This window comes from Bufo gargarizans, chromosome 2, assembly GCF_014858855.1.
Source record: "Bufo gargarizans isolate SCDJY-AF-19 chromosome 2, ASM1485885v1, whole genome shotgun sequence".
NCBI classification, from domain to species: Eukaryota; Metazoa; Chordata; class Amphibia; order Anura; family Bufonidae; genus Bufo; species Bufo gargarizans.
In genome coordinates, this window is record NC_058081.1 from 322,083,558 (window position 1) to 322,106,036 (window position 22,479).

General features: G+C 41.5%; 1 protein-coding gene across 1 annotated transcript in view; it reads left to right on the forward strand.

The window, feature by feature from the left end:
* PLXNC1 (plexin C1) overlaps nucleotides 1-22,479 on the forward strand; it is a 131,945-nt gene that overhangs the window by 40,192 nt on the left and 69,274 nt on the right. The window contains 8 exon segments of the mRNA XM_044280514.1: nucleotides 1,328-1,427; nucleotides 10,307-10,357; nucleotides 13,036-13,165; nucleotides 14,931-14,935; nucleotides 14,938-15,101; nucleotides 17,065-17,149; nucleotides 18,055-18,255; nucleotides 19,461-19,637. Of these exon segments, the coding sequence (XP_044136449.1) occupies nucleotides 1,328-1,427; nucleotides 10,307-10,357; nucleotides 13,036-13,165; nucleotides 14,931-14,935; nucleotides 14,938-15,101; nucleotides 17,065-17,149; nucleotides 18,055-18,255; nucleotides 19,461-19,637 (913 nt within the window).

The window sequence follows — 22,479 nt, forward strand, 5'->3', positions numbered from 1 at the left end:
CTATGTCATAGGGCCACTCTGTGGACTCATGCTGTTCCCACCCTCCACACTTCATGACTGGGCCAATATTTTGCATTTCGGCCTGGCTGACATCATTATTAATTTGACCCTTCTTCTGATCTGTCAGAAGGAAGAAAAAATTATACACATACACACAACGGATCCTGTCTGTGTAGCAGCTGTAAGGCCTGTATGGTCCAATCAGAATTGGCTTATGATTTGGTAGCCAAAAGCAGGAGTGGGTACAAAAAACAGAAGACGTGCAAATATTCCGTTCATGTGTCATTTCTGTTTTGGATCCACTCCTGTTTTTTTTTGTTTGTTTTTTGCATTAGCAATACTGATGGATTACTGACCAAATGCTGACCGAGTGAAGGCGGATGCTCAACAGACAGGATCAGTTTTTTGGGGGGTTATTGTTCTGACGGATCAGAGGAAGGGAAAAATAATCAGTGATGTCAACACAAACTTACTGCTTACACCCTCTCCACTCTCTCTAGTATAAGCGTTTAATAGAACAGGTCTGTAGACATCTATGTGGAATCAGCTGATGACGGTGTAACCGGGGTGCACTTCTTCTTGGCGCTAACATCGACCTGTAAGGCTGAGTTCATACTTAAGTTATTTGGTCAGTGATTCTAAGAGCGACACCTGTCATCTGCATGGCATACGGACTCACAGTATTTCTTTACCAAAGCAGACTCCCTATGCATGTTACTGCAATGGAAAGTGTTCTACACCACTATAAAGGCTCTCTGCTGCCAGGAAATAGCAGTTTTTTAAACGAAATTTGCCACAAATATATTTGGATCGAACCAAATTTTTTCAAAAATATTTGTCGAACCGGCAAATCGAATTTTTGAAAAATTCGCTCATCTCTAGTAGGCAGAGTCCACTGCTTGTTATATCGAAGCTGTGTGGGAGGAAGCATTAGAAGGAGACAACAAGGGGATGATGGAGGGTGCAGTGGGTGGAGTTTTTGGCCCAGGGAAGAGTGTTGAAGCCTGGCTGATGTTACAACGTACAGCCCTAAGGGATGTGTTGTGCCTGCTGCTCATCTACACCCACAACCTGCCACCCACAGGTGCTCAGCGGGAGCATGGAGATTGAAGTGAAGACTCTCTGTAGGAAACTAGATGAGGTTGCATTTTATAGCATCTTGCACAACCCCTTTAACATCTGGCTGCAGTGTTTTACAATAACAAAAAATCTTTTTTTTTTTTTTTTTATAACCTTACTTATAACCTAGTCCTTATTTTTCTAAAATACATCTTCCACAGATATATGTCTGTGTTTACTGAGATATATTACTTTGTGTTTCCTACAGTTGCTTGGATTGCATATCAAGTGGTTGCCTATGGTGCACCAAAACATCTAAGTGTACATCCCCACTGAGTCAATGTGAAAATAATGATTATGTAGATGAGGTAAGTGTAATGAGAAAAAATAATAGTAAATTGTGACAAAATAAAGAAAATGTGAAAGTTATTGGTGAAAAAATGATCTGAGCTTATTTGGAATCATATGTCTACGGCTACACAGCGACTTATATCATGCGACAAAAAAGGGTAGAGCTAAACAGTAACATTTGTCGCACGACCTCTTGTCGCTGAAAAGTCATGCAACATTTTTGTAATTTTGGTCAATAGTGTCGCATCAACTGTGACAGTTGCTAAAAATTTGTACTTGGAAGGATCTTTTGCGACTGTCGCGTCAGTCACAGCATGTTGCAATTGCATTGCAACACCATTGACTATCATTACAAAATGATTTTAGAGTTTTTTTCCCTGCCCTTTTTTTTGCACACAATTAGGGATATTTATTGTTTTACGTCAATAATGTGGCATAAAAAATTTGCCGATTATGATCTATGGCATTTGCGACTTTTCACTTCTCTTGTCACTTTTTAAAGATTGTGAGAAAAGTGGGTGGGGCTCGGGGAGGTGAATTTCCTCCCAAGGACTGATAGATTTAGGCCTCATGCTCACGACTATATCCGTTCTGCAAATCGCGGATCTAAAAAATACTGATGCAGTCTGTGTGCTGTGCTCATTTTATTTGCGGACCCATGTGCTTTACTCATCCGTATGTCAGTTCTGCAAAAAAGATAGAACGTGTCCTATACTTGAACACAAAATGCAAACCATGGGGCCATTGAAGACAATGGGTCCGCAAAAAATGCAGATGCAACACGGACAGTATCCGTATTTTGTGGATCCACAAAATACATACACTTGTGTGTATGAGACCTTACTATTATTTACACCCAGCATTGGCGTAAATCATATGTGAAACCTACAAAAAAGCAGCCAATTCACACCATGTGCTAATAAAAATAATCCTTAATAATTACACAGTTACAAGAGATTAAAAATCAGTATGCTAGAAAGACGGCACAAAAAGACTGTTAGATGTTGTAACAGGATATAGCACCATGTGGCACATACTGAATGCATAGGAAGTAAAACTATGTAAGAAGGGTCTAGGAATCATAGACAAAATACATAAAGTAATAAACACCAGTGTGGCTAAGTACAAGAGATCAGTGTCGAAGGCACATTGCAACAACCACAACTATATGCCAATAATGTCCACAGATAAGTGATAAACAAAACTGTCAACCATGGTAAACTCTGAAACCAGGATGGTGCCCACCCCGATGCACGTTTCACCATATCTTCAACCATCTATTTATACAGAAGGTGTTAGCAAAATGCCTGAAAAATAGCAAGGGCTACAGCACGCTGCATTCTTAAAAATAAATTAAAAGAAAACCTTGAGTCTTTTATAATGTTCCCTATTAAAACCATATTTTTTTTTTTATGCTCCCGCCTTAGTTACTGAGTGGCTAGAATAATATTTGATCTGTGTTTTTTTTTCTTTTTTCCTTTCTCTCTTATTTGGTGGCGGTGGGAATTGTAGAGAGGGGAGGGGTGTTCTGGGTGTAGAGATCTGCTGTTTGCAAACCATGGAATAATGTAAAGAGAGGGTGGGGGGGTGAGGTTTAGCTTGCGGATGGTTTGCGATGCGTCTCATGGGGCTGGTAGTGGATGATAGAGGGATTGAAGGATTTTTTTCTTTGGGCTACCTCTAGCGGATTTGATGTCTGTAAGAATTGTAACTTGGAATGTGCAGGGGCTTGGTGATAAAACTAAGAGACAAACTGTTTTTTATTTAATTCATAGACATTTGCTAGCTATTATATGTCTTCTGGAGACCCACTTGACTGAGGAATCTGCCCCCGCGGAACAATAGAGGATGGGTATAACAAGCATTCTATTCTATGTATACAAGACACTCTAGAGGAGTGACAGTTCTTATTCATAAAAAAGTAGATTTTGTTTGTGAATCATCTTCTGTTGACAAGCAGATTAGTTTTTTGTATGGGAAACTTTATGGAATGTCTTGCATTTTGGCTTTTATTTATATTCCTCCTCCCTTTCATTTTTGTACACTTAGTCGTCCACTGCTTTTTATGGAACAGTGGCCGGAATGTCCTACGTTAGTTAATGGGGACTTTAATTGTGTCATGGACCCTAAGGTGGATAGGATTTCCCTAGGAGGGGGCGTACCCTCTGTACCTAGTCAGGGCTCCTCATTGGCACGATTTTGGCTTTGTTGATGTCTGGGGGTCTCTGGGACAGGGGAGAAGAACTTATTCCTGTGTTAGTAAATCCGGGAATTGCGTGTCCAGGATTGACCTGGTGTTAATTACTCAAAGATACTTAGGTTGTATAAAGCAGATGAGATATGAAGCCAGGTCACTTTCAGATCATGTACCACTATGTCTAATTAAACAAGAGATGTCCTATTTTGGGGCCGTTAACTACAACTCTGCAAAGATTTAATCGGAGTGGCATACGTTTAAGGCCTTTAGGAGGGGGGAATTTGTTAGTAATATCTCTAACCTAAGAAGGGGATATGGAACCAGAGAGAGGAGTTTAAGAGAAGCTGCTACATTTATGGCAAACCAGTTCTTTAAGAACAATACAGAAGAAAATAGAAGGGCCATGCAGAGTGCAAATCAGCTATATTCTGACTTTCTTTTGGAAAAAGCCCAACAGAAGTTATTCTTTATGGGACAGAAATATTTTTGTGAATCGGTTAGGCCAGGAAAGCTGCTTGCTAAGGTAATCAGTAACCAGTAGAGAATTAAAAGCAAATTAAGGAGGAACTCCTTAAGCATTTCTCTGAGATATATCAAGCACGTAATAATATCTCTATGTAGATGATGGATTCTTATTTAAATTCCATCACTCTCCCGGTGATTACTGAAGTTCTGAGGGAATCCTTAGAGCAGTGGCATACATAGAGAAATAAGGGCCCCATAGCAATGATCAAATCAGGCCCCCCACACAGGACAGAAGGGTTTCTACCTAAACCCCTTTCATTGACCCTTGGGCCATTTTTCCACTGCTTCATTTGCTAAAAGTTGTTCCTTTAGAGGGTACAGTCCAGACCACCTCCAGTAGATTATCTCCAGTAGAAGAGGAGATAATCTCAACTAAGACTGGGTCCGCTCTTGCCCTGGGCCCCATAGCAGTCGTATGGTCTGCCGCTATGGTAGTTAAGCCCCTACCATAGAGGCAGACTTTAACCTGCAGGAGTTAGAGGCAGAAATTAAATCCTGTGTAGGAACTCTTCCCCTGAGTCAGAAGGGTTTCCATATTAGGTTTACCGAAAGTATGGTGAAGTTATTCTTCCCTGTCTTTTAAGGGTATTTACTGAATGTAGAAGGTGGTAGTTTGCCGTAATCAATGTCAGAAGCAGTAATCACATTAATAAAAAAAAAAAGGGGTAAAGATCATCTAGATATGGGGTCATATAGACCGATATCGTTAATGAATACTGATGTGAAGCTTCTGGCAAAGATTTTGGCTACAAGGCTTACTAGGGTAATACCTTCATTAATTCACCTGGATCAAAACATGCTTATTCCAAATAAAGGTACCCATCATAATCTGCACCATTTATTTGCAAATCTACAGGCATCTGGGAGGGGGTCCCGCTCCATCCTGTCCTTACTTAGATGCTACTAAAGCGTTTGACAGGGTGGAGTTGGAATTCCTCTGAAAGGTGCTGGGAAGGATGGGATTTGGTAAGAGGTTTGTAAATATGATCAAGCTCCTGTAAACTGCTAAACTGAATGTTAATAGGAGCATGGCAACCTATTTTAGGTACCCGTCAGGGTTGCCCACTTTCCCCATTATTATTTGACATTTATATTGAGCTCTTAGCAGCTAGTGTAAGACAAGATACCACGATCGAGGGATTTGGGGTACAGTGGGTAGAAGATCGTATCTCCTTGTATGCAGATGATGTTTTATTCTTTATAGATCACACTAATCAAACTCTGCCAAGAATTATTCACACAGTTAAATACTTTGAGGTTTCAGGATTAGATATTAACTGGTCGAAAACTACTCTCTTGCAAGTGGATAGCTTTGAATTGTTAAATGAGGCCTCTTGAGGGTATTGGTGGTCGCTGATTCATTTGAATATCTGGGATCGACAATAACATCAAACACAGAGGATTTTATACAATTGAACTTAATGCCATTGATTGTGAAAGTAAGATCATGACATGGCTCAGACTTCTATTGTCTAGAACCAATAGAATATCATTAGTCAAGATGGTTGTCTTACCTCAATTCCTTTATGTTTTAAGGAGTTCTTCTACATGGATTGGGGACAAGTTCTTCAAACTAATTGAAAGTATTATTAATGATCTGGGGAAGAAAGCGGGTAAGGATGAAGATGGAGTACCTTTATAAGCCCTTGAAGGAGGGAGGGTTGAACCTTCCCTACTTCAAGGGCTATTTTTTGGCAGCGCAGTTACAGCTGTGTTATGATTGGGAAAAAAGTCCTTTGGGCAGAATGTTAGTTAGACTATCCCCATACGATAATATATTTACTTTGTTGGAATCGGGGCAATTGAGATATGCTGAACAAGAATATCAAGCGATTGGAAAGCGATTTAGTAGGTGCAAATGGCTGGGGATAAAAGGATCTCTTTTTTTACTCCCCTTTGGCATAATTTTTATCTACAGGACTTTTTTAACTTGTCAGTGGATCAATTCTGGCAAAAAAATATTGTCTATGTATCACAGGTGGTGAGGAATAGTTCCGTTTAGTTTTCTATCTGAAAAGGGTAATTTGGGATGTTTTAGGTATTGTTAGTTACGTTCAGCACTGGTTATCACAAAAGAAAAGTCTCGGTTGGAAATAAACACTTGCACGTCTCTGAATAATGTGGTGGGAAATCGAGGCCAGAACGTCAAGGTTTTTTAATTATATAAGCTATTAACCAAGATCTGTCTTAAGAAGATCTGTTCTCCTGGCCAAAGGCATGGGGAGCTGAGTTTCTGACGATTGTTTGAGATGATTGGAAAAATATTCACGACAACTTGAGATATGTATCACACAATTTTAATCATACACTCACCTAAAGAATTATTAGGAACACCATACTAATACGGTGTTGGACCCCCTTTTGCCTTCAGAACTGCCTTAATTCTACGTGGCATTGATTCAACAAGGTTCTGATAGCATTCTTTAGAAATGTTGGCCCATATTGATAGGATAGCATCTTGCAGTTGATGGAGATTTGAGGGATGCACATCCAGGGCACGAAGCTCCCGTTCCACCACATCCCAAAGTTGCTCTATTGGGTTGAGATCTGGTGACTGTGGGGGCCATTTTAGTACAGTGAACTTATTGTCCTGTTCAAGAAACCAATTTGAAATGATTGAAGCTTTGTGACATGGTGCATTATCCTGCTGGAAGTAGCCATCAGAGGATGGGTACATGGTGGTCATGAAGGGATAGACATGGTCAGAAACAATGCTCAGGTAGCCCGTGGCATTTAAACGATGGCCAATTGGCACTAAGGGGCCTAAAGTGTGCCCAGAAAACATCCCCCACACCATTACACCACCACCACCAGCCTGCACAGTGGTAACAAGGCATGATGGATACATGTTCTCATTCTGTTTACCCCCAATTCGGACTCTACCATTTGAATGTCTCAACAGAAATGGAGACTCAGCAGACCAGGCAACATTTTTTTAGTCTTCAACAGTCCAATTTTGGCGAGCTCGTGCAAATTGTAGCCTCTTTTTCCTATTTGTAGTGGAGATGAGTGGTACCCGATGGGGTCTTCTTCTGTTGTAGCCCATCCGCCTCAAGGTTGTGCATGTTGTGGCTTTACAAATGCTTTGCTGCATACCTCGGTTGTAACGAGTGGTTATTTCAGTCAACGTTGCTCTTCTATCAGCTTGAATCAGTCGGCCCATTCTCCTCTGACCTCTAGCATCAACAAGGCATTTTCGCCCACAGGACTGCCGCATACTGGATGTTTTTCCCTTTTCACATAATTCTTTGTAAACCCTAGAAATGGTTGTGCGTGAAAATCCCAGTAACTGAGCAGATTGTGAAATACTCAGACCGGCCCGTCTGGCACCAACAAGCATGCCACGCTCAAAATTGCTTAAATCGCCTTTCTTTCCCATTCTGACATTCATTTCGGAGTTCAGGAGATTGTCTTGACCAGGACCACAACCCTACATGCATTGAAGCAACTACCATGTGATTGGTTAACTAGATAATCACATTAATGAGAAATAGAACAGGTGTTCCTAATAATTCTTTAGGTGAGTGTATATTAGTACAGTTTAATATTGTTCACATGATATATATCAATCATATTTTGTTGAATAAATGTGGTTGCCCACAATGTGATCTTTATATGGCTGATTATTTTCATATGTTCTTGTCTTGTCTAGAGTTAAAAGAATATTGGGGTTCAGTTTATAAGGTTACTTTCACACTCATGTTTTGTGCGAATCGTTCATGGACAGATCCATTCAGATAATACAACCGTCTGCATCACAGCTTATTACTCAAAAACTGAAGTTGCCGATTCCGTTTACATCACAGTGCTTGATTCTGAATGATCTATCTAAGGTCAATTGCGTTAAGCCTAAAAAGATACTGCTGATTAGAATAATGTTTTTGGCCAAAATATTATTTACACAAGCTTGGTTCTCATGAAATACTCCAAGGTTTAACTCATGGATAAATCTGGTGAAAAAGTTGAAAAGTTATGAAAATATCTTATATAGGGAAAGTAATACTGGGGAAAATTGGAGTAATATCTGTTCATCATGGAAGTTCTAGAGAGATAACTTTTGGTTGGTAATTTGCTTAGATGTTATGGTTATTTTCCCTTTTTAATCTTTTCCTTTCTCCCCACTTCCTCCCCTCTTCCCCCCGTTGGCCTTGGTCACGGAGGGAAAATGGGATGAATCGCAAGGGGAAAAAAGGGGAAAAAAGGGGTAAAGGTAAGTAATAATAATTTTTTTTTATTTGCACGGATGTTTTGGTAATTTAAAAAATAAAATTAAAAAAGCATAATTTTATTAAATCTGTTTGAAAATTAACAATCCAATATATTTGGGATCTAATATTATGCCGACTATAAAAACCCTCTTCTCCTGATGACGAAAAGTATGTCGAGGGGGCCACCATTCCAGTCTGACAGGGTAAGCACATTTCAGTGATTATTGATGTTTAGCATTGCAGTTAGATAGATAGGGAAGTATATTCTAGCGGTGTTATGGGCAGTTCTGAATAGCACATCAGTGTTTGTTACTTGTATATGGTATTTTTCTCCATTGTGCATATTTGTATTGTTTATTATTCAACCTTTATTACACTGTTGTTAAACTTGTTATACTGTAATAGATTGGGTACATATTTTCTACTTCAGAGGGCATATGTGTATGGCTCCTTGCAGGTTTTTATGGTTGGCATAATATTGGATCCCAGATATATTGGATTGTTAATTTTTAAATGGATTTAATAAAATTTTATGTTTTTATTGGGGAACATGAAAGACTCAAGTTTTTTTTTCTATTAATTGAGTTGGTTCCGTTGCAAGCTTGGGAATATATAAATTTGGACATATTTTTTGTAGATTATTCTTGAAAAGAAGCCAGAAAGACTAAAAATGCTAAAACGAAATCATCTTTAATCCACACTCCCATGGTATGCAAATTAGCGCTTGTCTCCTTGACTTGTAACTGTTATTTTGCATATGGTGGTGGAACATGGGTTAAAGATAATTTTCGGCAAATTTACAAGTGAGAAAAAAGGCACAAGAGGCACTTAAGGAGCAACATGACCGAATAGGTAAAGAGTGGACTTTCAGTCAGACCTCTCCAACTTGCTGGACCTGTGGGGGGAAGAAAACCGTACTTGCTCTCCACTTTTGGCTTCTGACTCCTTTAGAAGAAAAAAAGGGGGGGGGGGTGAGCACTCAACACCTGGACCATAGGATACAGGATATATTTATTAAGATAGGACCTACCAAGTCCAATGAATAAAAAGCAATCGCAAATGGCATACACTAAAATACAATAAAAAATGGTACCAATATAAAAATATGCTGATGATGGGGTGGAAACCTTATTGATACATCCTGGACAGTAATATCACTTAAAGGCACCTAATTCCTATAAATGAAAAAATCGCATATAATAATGGCACTGTTGGTATTTGTTGTGCCGCAATCTGTAGTCCATACTATTCAATATCTGATTCCTAAAAGTAAGAAATGGCATACATTAAAGGCACTGGTGGTATTTGTTGTGCCACAATCCGCAATTCAAATGGAAGTGTCCCAAAGGTATCTGTAAAGAGTCACTCCAGGTGCTGGTTTATTTCTTAATGCATACAGGTGTATAATTCCAGCACTATGACACGATAAGTCCCTCCAAAGGTTATCCTCTTCCAGCTATTGATATAGCCGCCCAAAACGGTAAGTTTTAAATCACTACTGTTCAAATTAGCAGTCCAGGTTCCTACCTGAGTCCTGATACTGCGTCCCGCTGTTGTATCTCACGGTCCTTCCACGAGGTGCGTGCAGTGTCGGTCGCTTCGGCGTCTCGCCTTGCACGTCTCAGACATATGACGTCACACTATCGTGGGACTGGATAAGTAGGATCAATGTCTTAGTAGTAGCGTCCATTACTGTATACTGGAACGGTAGTTGTAGATGAAAATTCTCCTATCACATGGCCATGCAATTCCTTAATGAAGGTTCCGTAGATTGGGTGGGCGCTTCTTCCTAACTTTAATATTAATCCACTCATGTTTGGCTTTTAGTCCCTAAATCTAGTGACAGACTGGCATGGCTAAACAGGAGGGGAGAGTAGCTGAAGTTCACAGTTTAATATCATTCTCTGTAATTCAACCACAGTGTTATGGAAGCATCAGAATTTGATCTTGCGCTTTATCTTCACAGAACAAATGCATATTGATTGAAGAAAATGCAGCACAGGGATCTTCAGCTAATGTAAGGTTATACAGTCTGTAGAAAAAAAGACTGATTTTATATACATACATAGGGGGCATTTATTACACAAGTTGCAGATATTGTTGCATGCCATATGGTATTTCAGTGGGTGCACTTAACTGCTTTTTTGCAAATGGATTAAAAGTACTTTTCTTCCAGAACTAAATGAAAGATATTATTACATTCAGCTGAGTTAGGCTACTTTCACACTAGAGTTTTTGCTGGATACAGCAGGGTCCAGCAAAAATGCTACCGTTACTGATAATACAACCATCTGCATCTGTTATGAACGGATCTGGTTGTATTACCTTTAATATTGCCAAGACGGCTCTGTCATAAACTCCATTGAAAGTCAATTGAGGACGGATCCATTTTTTCTGCCACAATCTGCCACAATAGAAAACTGATCCGTGTCCGTTTTCTATTGTGGCAGAAAAAATGGATCGTCCCCATTGACTTGCATTGGGAGTCATGCCTAATCCGTCTTGCTCCGCATCCCAGGACGGAAAGCAAACTACAACATGTTGCAGTTTGCTCTCTGGTATAGGAACGCAACTAAACGGAACGGAATGCATTTTCGAGCATTCCGTTCTGTTCAGTTCAGTTTTGTCCCTATTGACAATGAATGGAGACAAAACTGAAGTGTTTTTTTTCTGGTATTGAGATCCGTCATTGAGTGTGAAAGTAGCCTTAGTCCTACACAGTACTGTATCTGGTTAATCAAAGAATTTCCTGGTGATGAACTCCCTTTAACTTAAAGGAGTATTCCCATCTCAATGATCACTTTTAAATCTGTTAATGATTTGACAGCGATCATTTTTGTAAATACATTTAATTACCCAATTTCCACCCTTTTTGAGAAAATAAGTCCCCTCTTACCTGATCGTTGTGTTTTGTCTCCCCTGGTTACGGCCAACTTTCCTGTTGAATCCCACCGGGCCGCGCTTGCGCAGAAGACTGAAGATTTTCTCCTGGCCGGGCCGCACAATGTCCTGAACGCGCAAGCCGCCATACAGGCCAGGAATAAGTCACCATGGCGCATGCTCGGCAGCGTGTGCGTTCAGGACATTGTGAGGCCCGACCGGGAGAAAATCTTCAGTCTTCTGCGCAAGCGCGGCCCGGCCGGGAGAAGACGTCAATCAAACCAGCCGAATCCAGGAAGAGAACGTCGTGCTCAACGAAGGTAAGTATGAAAAGTGAAGATGGGAATACCCCTTTAAACTCCATTTATAAAATGACACTGAATACCCATTCACATCAATTCCACCTTCTCAGTTAAGAAAATTGCATTTCCTGTGTTCTGCTGATAAGGGTAGGAAACAGAAGATGAGCAAACCCCATACCACAGGTTTGGCATGTGCTGTGTATGTATGTATGTATATTGTGTATTTCTGTATAATGTATATTTTCTCTTCTTATACAGTAACTCAGGCACACAGCAGAGGTGTGAGCCCAGTGCCAGTATGGCATTGTATAGAGGCCGTTTGGTTCCTGTTGGGTGCTGTTTGTACAGAGATATATGATTTTGTTTCCTGGCAGATTCACACAGAATCTGACATAGTAAAAAAAACTCTGCATTATTCTGTATAGGGTTAGGAGGCACCCACTCACATGCATAGCAGCCATACTATCATTCCATACGAAATAGAGGCATAATACAGCCATGTACATGAGGCCACATGGGGTTTACTGAAGTTGAGACTTAACTGTTGGATGGTTTAGTAAGACTTCAGCATTGTGCTGGGTACTGCCAACCAACTCCTCCCACCCCCACCCCATACACATGGACTGTCTACTCAGGCAGGCATGCATGTCCTGGCAGTGGTTCATTGCCCCTGGGAAGAAAAGGATCATGTCTGTTGAAATTCAGAATGCAGCAACCTTCATTCCTCCAATATCTACCACAGGGGGAAAGTCAGGCCTAATCTAAGGATAGGCTATCAGTAGTATGATTCTATTATGATCTTAGCAGTGTGCCATAACATTAAATGATAGAAATTTCTTTAAAAGTCCCGTAAGGAATTTTCTTATCTGTATTCACTACCCTAAACACTGTAGTTGTGCCCCATATACCTGTTTTTCGTGACAGAACTTTCCTTCTCCTGTTCTCAGCTTCAATGTGCCCTGGCAGAATGTTTACATGCAGAACTTCCTGTTTTCATCAGCCTTCTGCTCGCTTCTCTTAACCATACCCAGCATACATTGCTCTGTAATGTTTCAGAGGGCTTGCTCCACTTAATAAACATGGAGGGAAGGTGTAGGGGGCATGACTTCTGCAGAGGGATTAGTGTGGCAGGTGGAGCAAGTCCTGAAAAACCGTATAGAGTAAAGCAAGCTGAGTTTAGTTAGAAAACACAACAGGAAGCAGATGAAAACCGGAAGTTCTGCATGTAAACATGCCAGGATACAGTAGAGCAGAGATCATGGGAAGGAAACTGCTGGCATACATAACATGGTTTTTGGGCTGCTTTGGGGAGATAAAAAAAAATTCTTGGGACTGTAGAGCCCCTTTAAGCTTTACATATATAAAAATAGACAAATTGAAATAAATATAAGAAATTAATCTTCAAATAATTATCATTGTATCATTGTAACATACATACAAACATCTGTGCCATAGAGAAAATTTGCATTCAGAATATTAATACTGTACTATCTTTATGTCTTGCCTTCCCCAGGTCACCATTGAGTTTGTAGAAGTTGACAGGGTTCTTTCAGTGGGAAAGAAAAATGTCCTCATTGGTGGTAAAAATTGCAGCGGCTATCAAGGGTCTTATTATTTGGTACCAGCAGCTGCAAACCTCAGGTGTAAGTATGTGCATGCATGAACAGGATACTTGTTTAAAGTGGTTGGCCACCTTTTCTTTTTAGGAGGGGGGGGGGTGGCAAACCTTCCCAATGGCCAGACCTGAAGCATATTTACCTGTTTCCAGCTGCTGGATCCTTGCTCCTTCGCTCTCTGTCCTCGGCTGCCTCACTCGGATTCCCTGCTGTAAACATTCACTTTGATGCCAAGGGAAGCAGATAAGGCTGGCAAGCAGTGGGGAGCAGGTGAGAATGCTTCCATTTTGGAGGTCTAGCCAAGAGGGATGTTTGCCAAAAACCACCTAAAAGGTGACCAACCCATATAAGACTTTAGATATTGTACAATGACACACCTAAGGGAACAGACACACATTCAGGTTTCCTGATGCAGTTTTGCATACCAAAAACAAGGAGTGACTTCAAAACAGAAAAGTAATATACACTCACCTAAAGAATTAATAGGAACACCTGTTCTATTTCTCATTAATGCGATTATCTAGTCAACCAATTACATGGCAGTTGCTTCAATGCATGTAGGGTTGTGGTCCTGGTCAAGACAATCTCCTGAACTCCAAACTGAATGTCAGAATGGGAAAGAAAGGTGGGCTACAACAGCAGAAGACCCCACTGGGTACCACTCATCTCCACTACAAATAGGAAAAAGAGGCTACAATTTGCACAAGCTCACCAAAATTGGACTGTTGAAGACTGGAAAAATGTTGCCTGGTCTGAGGAGTCTCGATTTCTGTTGAGACATTCAAATGGTAGAGTCCGAATTTGGCGTAAACAGAATGAGAACATGTATCCATCATGCCTTGTTACCACTGTGCAGGCTGGTGGTGGTGGTGTAATGGTGTGGGGGATGTTTTCTGGGCACACTTTAGGCCCCTTAGTGCCAATTGGCCATCGTTTAAATGCCACAGGCTACCTGAGCATTGTTTCTGACCATGTCCATCCCTTCATGACCACCATGTACCCATCCTCTGATGGCTACTTCCAGCAGGATAATGCACCATGTCACAAAGCTTGAATCATTTCAAATTGGTTTCTTGAACATGACAATGAGTTCACTGTACTAAAATGGCCTCCACAGTCACCAGATCTCAACCCAATAGAGCATCTTTAGGATGTGGTGGAACAGGAGCTTCGTGCCCTGGATGTGCATCCCTCAAATCTCCATCAACTGCAAGATGCTATCCTATAAATATGGGCCAACATTTCTTAAGAATGCTATCAGCACCTTGTTTAATCAATGCCACGTAGAATTAAGGCAGTTCTGAAGGCAAAAGGGTGTCCAACACCGTATTAGTATGGTGTTCCTAATAATTCTTTAGGTGAGTGTATGTCCTTAATATCTCCTAACACGATCCACTCCTGATTTTGGCTTCCAAGCTTCATCAGAAAACCTAAAGGTGTGGGCATACCCTAAGGATGCATTTACGCGACCGCATGAATTTTGCAGTCTGCAAAATATGGATGATGTCCGTGTGATGCCCCTGTTGCATTCGTTTGTTTTTTTTTGTGGATAAAACGGACAAGAATAGGACATGTTTGTTTTTGTTTTTTTGCGGCCCCATTGAAATGATTGGGTCCACGTCCAATCTGCAAAATATGCAGATCAGATAAGGACCAAAAATAAGGTTGTATGAATGGGGCCTAAGGGGATGAGACCAGATGGTAAGGCCTGCCCACAGAAGCCATGTGTATGATACATTTTATTTATCTGATTGCACTATAATAATTTCTCTTTCCATAATTTTCCTTTTAGATTGGAAGTTTCCCGTCATATAAATAGCACACATGCCGAGATCACTCTGCCAGAAAGTCAAAATGAAGTCAAGAGACTTTGTGTAGATTTTCATGGAAATTGTTACAACAAAAGTATTTCATATGAATCAGCGTCATGTGCTGCCATTGTTCCAAATAATACCTGGCTCAGGTAAGATTACCAAAAACACATTTTACAAGTGTATGTCTACAGTAATAATATGATGAACACTAGAACATGACAAATGACTAATTTCTTTTGACCAGGTTTCTAACACAAGTAAAAATGCAATTTATGGTGTTTTCTGTACATGTTTAGCCTATGGAGAAAAAAGTCATGCCTTCTGAATTCTACTTTAAAAAAAAAAAAAATAATTCCAATGACCCGCACAATGCCATTAAACCTTATGAGACTGAAACGCTGCATATGTCACATTTTTTAGAAGACTCCCAGACAAATATGTGACCACAGCACTTACAGCTCATGCACACGACATTATTTTTCTTCCAGGTGCGGATAACCATTCATTTCTATACACCATGTATTCCTATGGGGAGAATTGTAACACATACAGGTGAAACTCGAAAAATTAGAATATCGTGCAAAGTTCATTTATTTCAGTAATGCAACTTAAAAGGTGAAACTAACATATAAGAGACTCATTACATGCAAAGCGAGACATTTCAAGCCTTTATTTGTTATAATTTGGATAATTATGGCTTGCAGCTTATGAAACTCCAAAGTCGCAATTTTGAGGTATCCTTTGCTCAGGGGATATGGATTAATTAGCTGACTACAGTGTGACACTTTGAGCCTAGAATATTGAACCGTTTCACAGAATTATAATTTTAAGCTGCATTAATGCAATTCCTTGTAAGTTGCATTGCTGAAATAAATGGACTTTTGCACGATATTCAAATTTTTCGAGTTTCACTTGTACATGGTTAAATGGTCACTAACTTTCCAAACAACTTTGCATAAATCAATTGTACAAGTGAATATAAGAATCTTTGTAATATATCTTATTTGAGAAAAATTCCTTATTCTAGAGTTATCAGCTGTTTTCGTCCCTCCCTCCATTTAGTAGCTAATAATAAGTCTTCTATCTCACCCAACTGCTTTATTCACATATATACTGTTCAGTACTTTTCTCTAATGTCCTATATGGAGCTACTGAGTGAGTGAGAGAGATTTAGTTTGAGGAGGCTCAGAGTCTCCTCAAAATTATAATGTAGACTGTAAAAAAGAAAACCGCTAAAACATGCCAGATACAAGTCAGATCATGGTCATATATAATGCTGTCACTCATGTATACACACATTACAGCTTATTCTAAAACGTTATCTGAAAGTTTAAGTACGTTTTAACTTTCTGTGCAAAATTTTTCTGTCTTGGAAAGTATTTCCATAGAATTTTCTACATATATTGTGGATTTTCAACATGGAGTTTTATCATAATCAGCAATTTTATGTGAATTTCTGCATCAAAATCAACAATCCAAATCCATAGCACATATTCCATAAAATCTCCAGTAACTCCGATATGTTTTTTTGCTGTGGAAGTTTTTACAGATTCTGTGGGGTATTTTTATGCCACATGTGAAGGCACCCTTATAGACATTCATAAGTAATGAAAACTCCATGGGCCAGATTTATCATTAGCTCAGGTCAGAATAATGGAGTGAAAAAGTCATAAATTTGCGACTTTTTTCTGCTCTGCACTATGCTCGCCAGTTTTCTGAATGTGGGCGTGTTTTCTTATGTAAATGAATCTCTAGACAGATTTACTATTGGGACTATTTAAAAAGTCGCAAAAAAGTCGCAATTTCACTCCAGTGAGGACCATGCTTATCTTATAAGACTTTTTAATAGAACATGCGACTTTTTCATAAAAACGTGCAACTTTTTCGTAAAGATGTGCGACTTTTGTAAAGCTGCTTACTGACAGATAAACTGCTACCGTCAAACCACATTTATTACAGTCTTAAAGGGCCGATCATAAATCTGACTTGGCTAAAACTGACTTTAGCCATATGTTAAAGTGGAGTGAGCTGTCAGAGTCGTGATAAATCTGGCCCCATGTGTCTGTTCCTATTACTCTATCTATCTTATGTCTATATACATTTTTATTTTAGTGGTGGTCGAAAACTCAGGCTATCTGGTAGAAATCTGGACTTAATAGATGGTATCACCATTTCAAAGAATGTGATTCTAAAAAACGTAAGAGCAATAAATTCACTCTCAGAATACAAGATTGTGTTAAAAGGGCTCTCTGTATATTTGATGTATTCTTGCATCTGATGTGATTGTAAATTGTGTTGAAAATATTTGCAGAAATGTAAAAATGGCCATAGACAAAACAATTATGAATTCTAATGATTTTATCATTGTTTATTTATGGGGTACATAAGTGGTCAGGTGAACTCCTTTCCGAAGCACAGGGACATAGCTGAGCACTTATCTCACCTGTTATCTGCACATAATATAGAGCTTCACAGTACAGATACTGTCCGAGACCAGAGTTTACATAGGGCTCTGTATTCTCATACAAGCTGTTCTGCAGTGTCATTAGGAGGACGGATTTCATGCTCATAAATCTGACAGCGGCCATTTTAACTCCTTCACTGATTGTCCCCTAGACAAAAACAAGCCATTATAAATAACTAAACTAAAGAGTTTATTTATAATAGCATGTTTTTCAGTATTTTCATTTTTTTCTTTCCTGGAGAACCCCTTTAAGTGTAGATTGTGCAATGCCATATTACTAGCTTACTTTCCTATAGAAGCAATGATTCTTTCTGAGGCAGAATATCTCTGTACATAAGAAGTCCTATGGAACATGCCCCACTTTTTTCCCATTAGATTTCCATATCATCTGACAGCAAAAAAAAAACCTGTTCCTGCCTGAGTATGAAATCAGACAGTAGGGTCCCAGATAATAAGTCAATAGGTTTTGTACAATACTACGGTCTGTGCAACCAAACTTTGTATGGAGCTGTAAAATTTATATTTTGCCCCTTGGAGGATATCATGAAATGAAGCATGATATACAATGTTTATGGGGTATCTTTTGTATCTAATACTTGTGTATTACCACATTATACCATGTTATTTGTGTTTTACAGAGGAATGAGTGCTTAGGAGATTCATCTCACTGCTATTTTATAGCTCCAAAAATAGGTGAATCTGCACAGACTTACCATGTGAAACTAGCCATTCAAGAAAGTACTGCGACGTGTGGAGAAATCATTTACAAGGAGGACCCTATTTTCATAAAATTTGTTACACTAAATAAAAATGATAATGAGATTGAAGTCATAATAGAGGTAAATGTAATAGTATAATTTTATTTTACGGTGACCAAACATGATCTGTGGAATGTAGTAGCCTTTTTCATGTGCTAAGCGCTGCTATAAAACGTGTCTGGCACACAAAGGGTACTGCGGATGCATCAAGGCTTTACCTGCCCAATGACAATCTGGGTGATCAGAATATAGTATAATCCAGCACTGCTAACATCAGCCAAGCCGGATCACACAGGTGTACTGACAAGGGAGAAACTCCAGCATATTGGAGGGAAGGATGCAGAAGTGATCTAATGTAGCTCCGACCTTGATACAGTCCATGGAGTGGTGAGAAGTGCAGTTTACTTAAAAAGTCCATGGATGTTAGACTGTAGCTTTAAAAAACCAAATTAGGTGAGATCAGAGACCCAGCCGCACTACAGACTGGTTACACAAATATACGTCAAAGGCCTCATGCACACAACTGTGCCGTTTTTTTAGGTCTGCAAACCGCGGATCCGCAAAAACCGGAAGCCGTCCATGTGCCTTGTGCAATTTGCGGCCCATTGTAGACATACCTATTCTTGTCTGCAAAACGAACAAGAATAGGACATGCTATATTTTATTTGCGTGGCCTCAGAACGGAGCAACGGATGCGGACAGCACACGGAGTGCTATCCGCATCTTTTGCAGCCCCATTGAAGTGAATGGGTCCGCATTTGAGCCGCAAAAACTGCGTCTCAGATGCGGACCATAACTACGGTCGTGTGCATGAGGCCAAACTTAAAGGGGTTGTCTGCTTCAACAAATGGTATTTATCATGTAGAGAAAGTGAATATAAGGCACTACTGTATTGTGATTGTCCATATTGTTTCCTTTGCTGGTTTGATTTATTTTTCCATCGCATTATACACTGCTCGTGTCCATAGTTACAACCACTCTGCAATCCATCAGCGTAATCCGTGCTTGCACACTATAGGACAAAGCGCCGGTCTCTCTGATGATTGGGACTGCAGAAGTGTGCATAGGGTGGAACTTTCTACTATAGTATGCAAGCACGACCACAGGGTGGTCGTAACCATGGAAATGGGCAGTGTAAAATGTGATGGAAACGAATCAAGCCGGCAACGGAGGTAATACGGACAATCACAATACATTACAATAAACCTTTCTTCAGTACCTTTATGCTAATGTTAGCATATGATGATTATTGAACACTGCTTGATTCAAGTTTCATTAATTTACAGAAAACAGAGGATGAACTGGAAATCCAGGCTCATGAAATCGAAGTCCAAATACATTACATCGAAGAGGTACCAAGCTGGAACTCATGTAATATAACAGCTATCAATCAGAAATCAATACATTGTAAAGCAAGGAAGGTTTCAAAAAAAAAAGTAAATTCTGAAGAAATATGGATTGAGGTAAGTTACTACAATCTAACAACCAGGTAGTAAATTGCATAAAACAGCATTGATATGAGAAGCTCTTCTCATTTTGTCATTGACTTGTTATACCTAAAAGTATATATAACGCACCGCTGAGTGTAGTGGTCACATTGATATATAGCAATTGTTTAAAAAAGTCACTCTGCAACACAACCAGAGCAAAAACCTCCTCAAGAACCGCGATGGCCAGTTCGCAGTGTTTGCCAACGAACACATGCGGGCTGCCATCTTAACTCATGAAGGCCCCCGACGGCTGTTCTCGGAACTGCCTGCTCCCGGTGACTGCATTTGTTTCAGACCGGCTCCCGACACAGGCACAGGTAAGGGCTTACCTGTGCATCGCCAGACTTGTGAGTTAAGATGGCAGCCCGCATGTGTTCATTGGTGACCACTACGAACTGGCCATCACTGCTCAAGAATGAACAATATAACAACCAGGACCCATGTAGCAGATAGAAATATCAACCCCCAATTGTATGGGATTCCTGCATTTCCATCATATGACACAATAGGTCCAATTGTCCTGAGACTAGTACACGTGTTCAAAGCAAGTAGAGTACCATGTAGAGCAGATCTGCAGACCTGGATGCAAGGCGGTTCTAGGTGAAATGGGGCCCTGGGAAAAAAACAATAAGGCCCCCCCCCCCGCCCCATGACACTTGCGGACTTTAACGCCCCGTATTGACTCTGGAGATTTAATTTGTGGATGTTCATACAGAAGAAACTGTATATTGTGTGGCACAGTGTAGAGGTATACTGTATATTGTGTGGCACAGTGTAGAGCAGGCATGTCCAAACTGCGGCTTACAGCTATTAGGGCATGCTGGGAGTTGTAGTTTAGCAACAGCTAGAGGGCCGCAGTTTGGACATGCCTGGTGTAGAGGTATAGGAGAGGGATAGCAGAGCAGGGAGAGGATGGTGCTGCTACTAGGGGGCTCATACAATGGGGAGTAATAAAGCCCACCATAATGCCTGCCCCCAATAGAAATAATTCTCCTTATAATGTGCAAAAAATACCCCCTTGTAATGCCCCCAGTTGAGCTAATGTCCCCATAGTGCCCCCATAATGTGCCAGTATAAAATACCCTTATATAGTGCCCCCAGTAAATGCCCCCATAGTCCTCCTCTCCCCCTCCCTCCTAGTGCCCCCCCATAAAGTACCAGTATAAAATGCCCCAGTACATGCCCTCAGTGTCCCCCATAATTTGTAAGTATAAAATACCCCTTCTTAGTGCCCCGTAGATGACCCCATAGTACTCCTTTCCCCCCTTTCCCATAGTACTCACCATAATGTCTCCCAGTATAAAATGCCCCTATACATATAAAATACCCATTCTTTGTGGTCTCAGTAGATGCCCCTATGGTTCCCACCAATAATGTGCCAGTAAGAAGTGCCCCCATAGTGCCACTCAATAATGTGCCAGTAGAAAGTGCCCCCAATAATGTGCAGTAATAAGTGTCCCCTTAGATGTCCCCCAATAATGTGCCAGTAAAATGTGCCCCCATAGATGCCCACCAATCATGTGCCAGTAATAAGAGCCCCCCATATCCTGTGCCAGTAACAAGAGCCCCCCATATCCTGTGCCAGTAACAAGAGCCCCCCATATCCTGTGCCAGTAACAAGAGCCCCCCATATCATGTGCCAGTAGCCAGAGGCCCCCCCATGATGTGCCAGTAGCCAGAGGCCCCCCCATGATGTGCCAGTAGCCAGAGGCCCCCCCATGATGTGCCAGTAGCCAGAGGCCCCCCCATGATGTGCCAGTAGCCAGAGGCCCCCCCATGATGTGCCAGTAGCCAGAGGCCCCCCCATGATGTGCCAGTAGCCAGAGGCCCCCCCATGATGTGCCAGTAGCCAGAGGCCCCCCCATGATGTGCCAGTAGCCAGAGGCCCCCCCATGATGTGCCAGTAGCCAGAGGCCCCCCCATGATGTGCCAGTAGCCAGAGGCCCCCCCATGATGTGCCAGTAGCCAGAGGCCCCCCCATGATGTGCCAGTAGCCAGAGGCCCCCCCATGATGTGCCAGTAGCCAGAGGCCCCCCCATGATGTGCCAGTAGCCAGAGGCCCCCCCATGATGTGCCAGTAGCCAGAGGCCCCCCCATGATGTGCCAGTAGCCAGAGGCCCCCCCATGATGTGCCAGTAGCCAGAGGCCCCCCCATGATGTGCCAGTAGCCAGAGGCCCCCCCATGATGTGCCAGTAGCCAGAGGCCCCCCCATGATGTGCCAGTAGCCAGAGGCCCCCCGTCTCATGTGCCAGTAGCCAGAGGCCCCCCCGTCTCATGTGCCAGTAGCCAGAGGGCCCCCCCCCCGTCTCATGTGCCAGTAGCCAGAGGGCCCCCCCCCCGTCTCATGTGCCAGTAGCCAGAGGGCCCCCCCCCCGTCTCATGTGCCAGTAGCCAGAGGGCCCCCCCCCCGTCTCATGTGCCAGTAGCCAGAGGGCCCCCCCCCCGTCTCATGTGCCAGTAGCCAGAGGGCCCCCCCCCCGTCTCATGTGCCAGTAGCCAGAGGGCCCCCCCCCATCTCGTGCCAGTAGCCGCCAGTATTGTACACATATATAAAAAAAAAAAAAAAACACTTATACTTACCTCCATGTCAGTGATGCGATGCAGGTCTCTTCCGGCCTGTGTCCTGCGCTTTTCGGCTCAGGCGGCGCGATGACCTGCATCGATATCTGATAGGCTGCCTGCCTAGTGCCTTTAGCCTATCAGAGGAACAGGGAAGGGACACACCTCTCCCTCCCCTGCCCCACAGCACAGCAACATCACTGTCCTGAGGACAGCGATACAGATGACTATGGAGATGAGTGCTTCCACAATGAA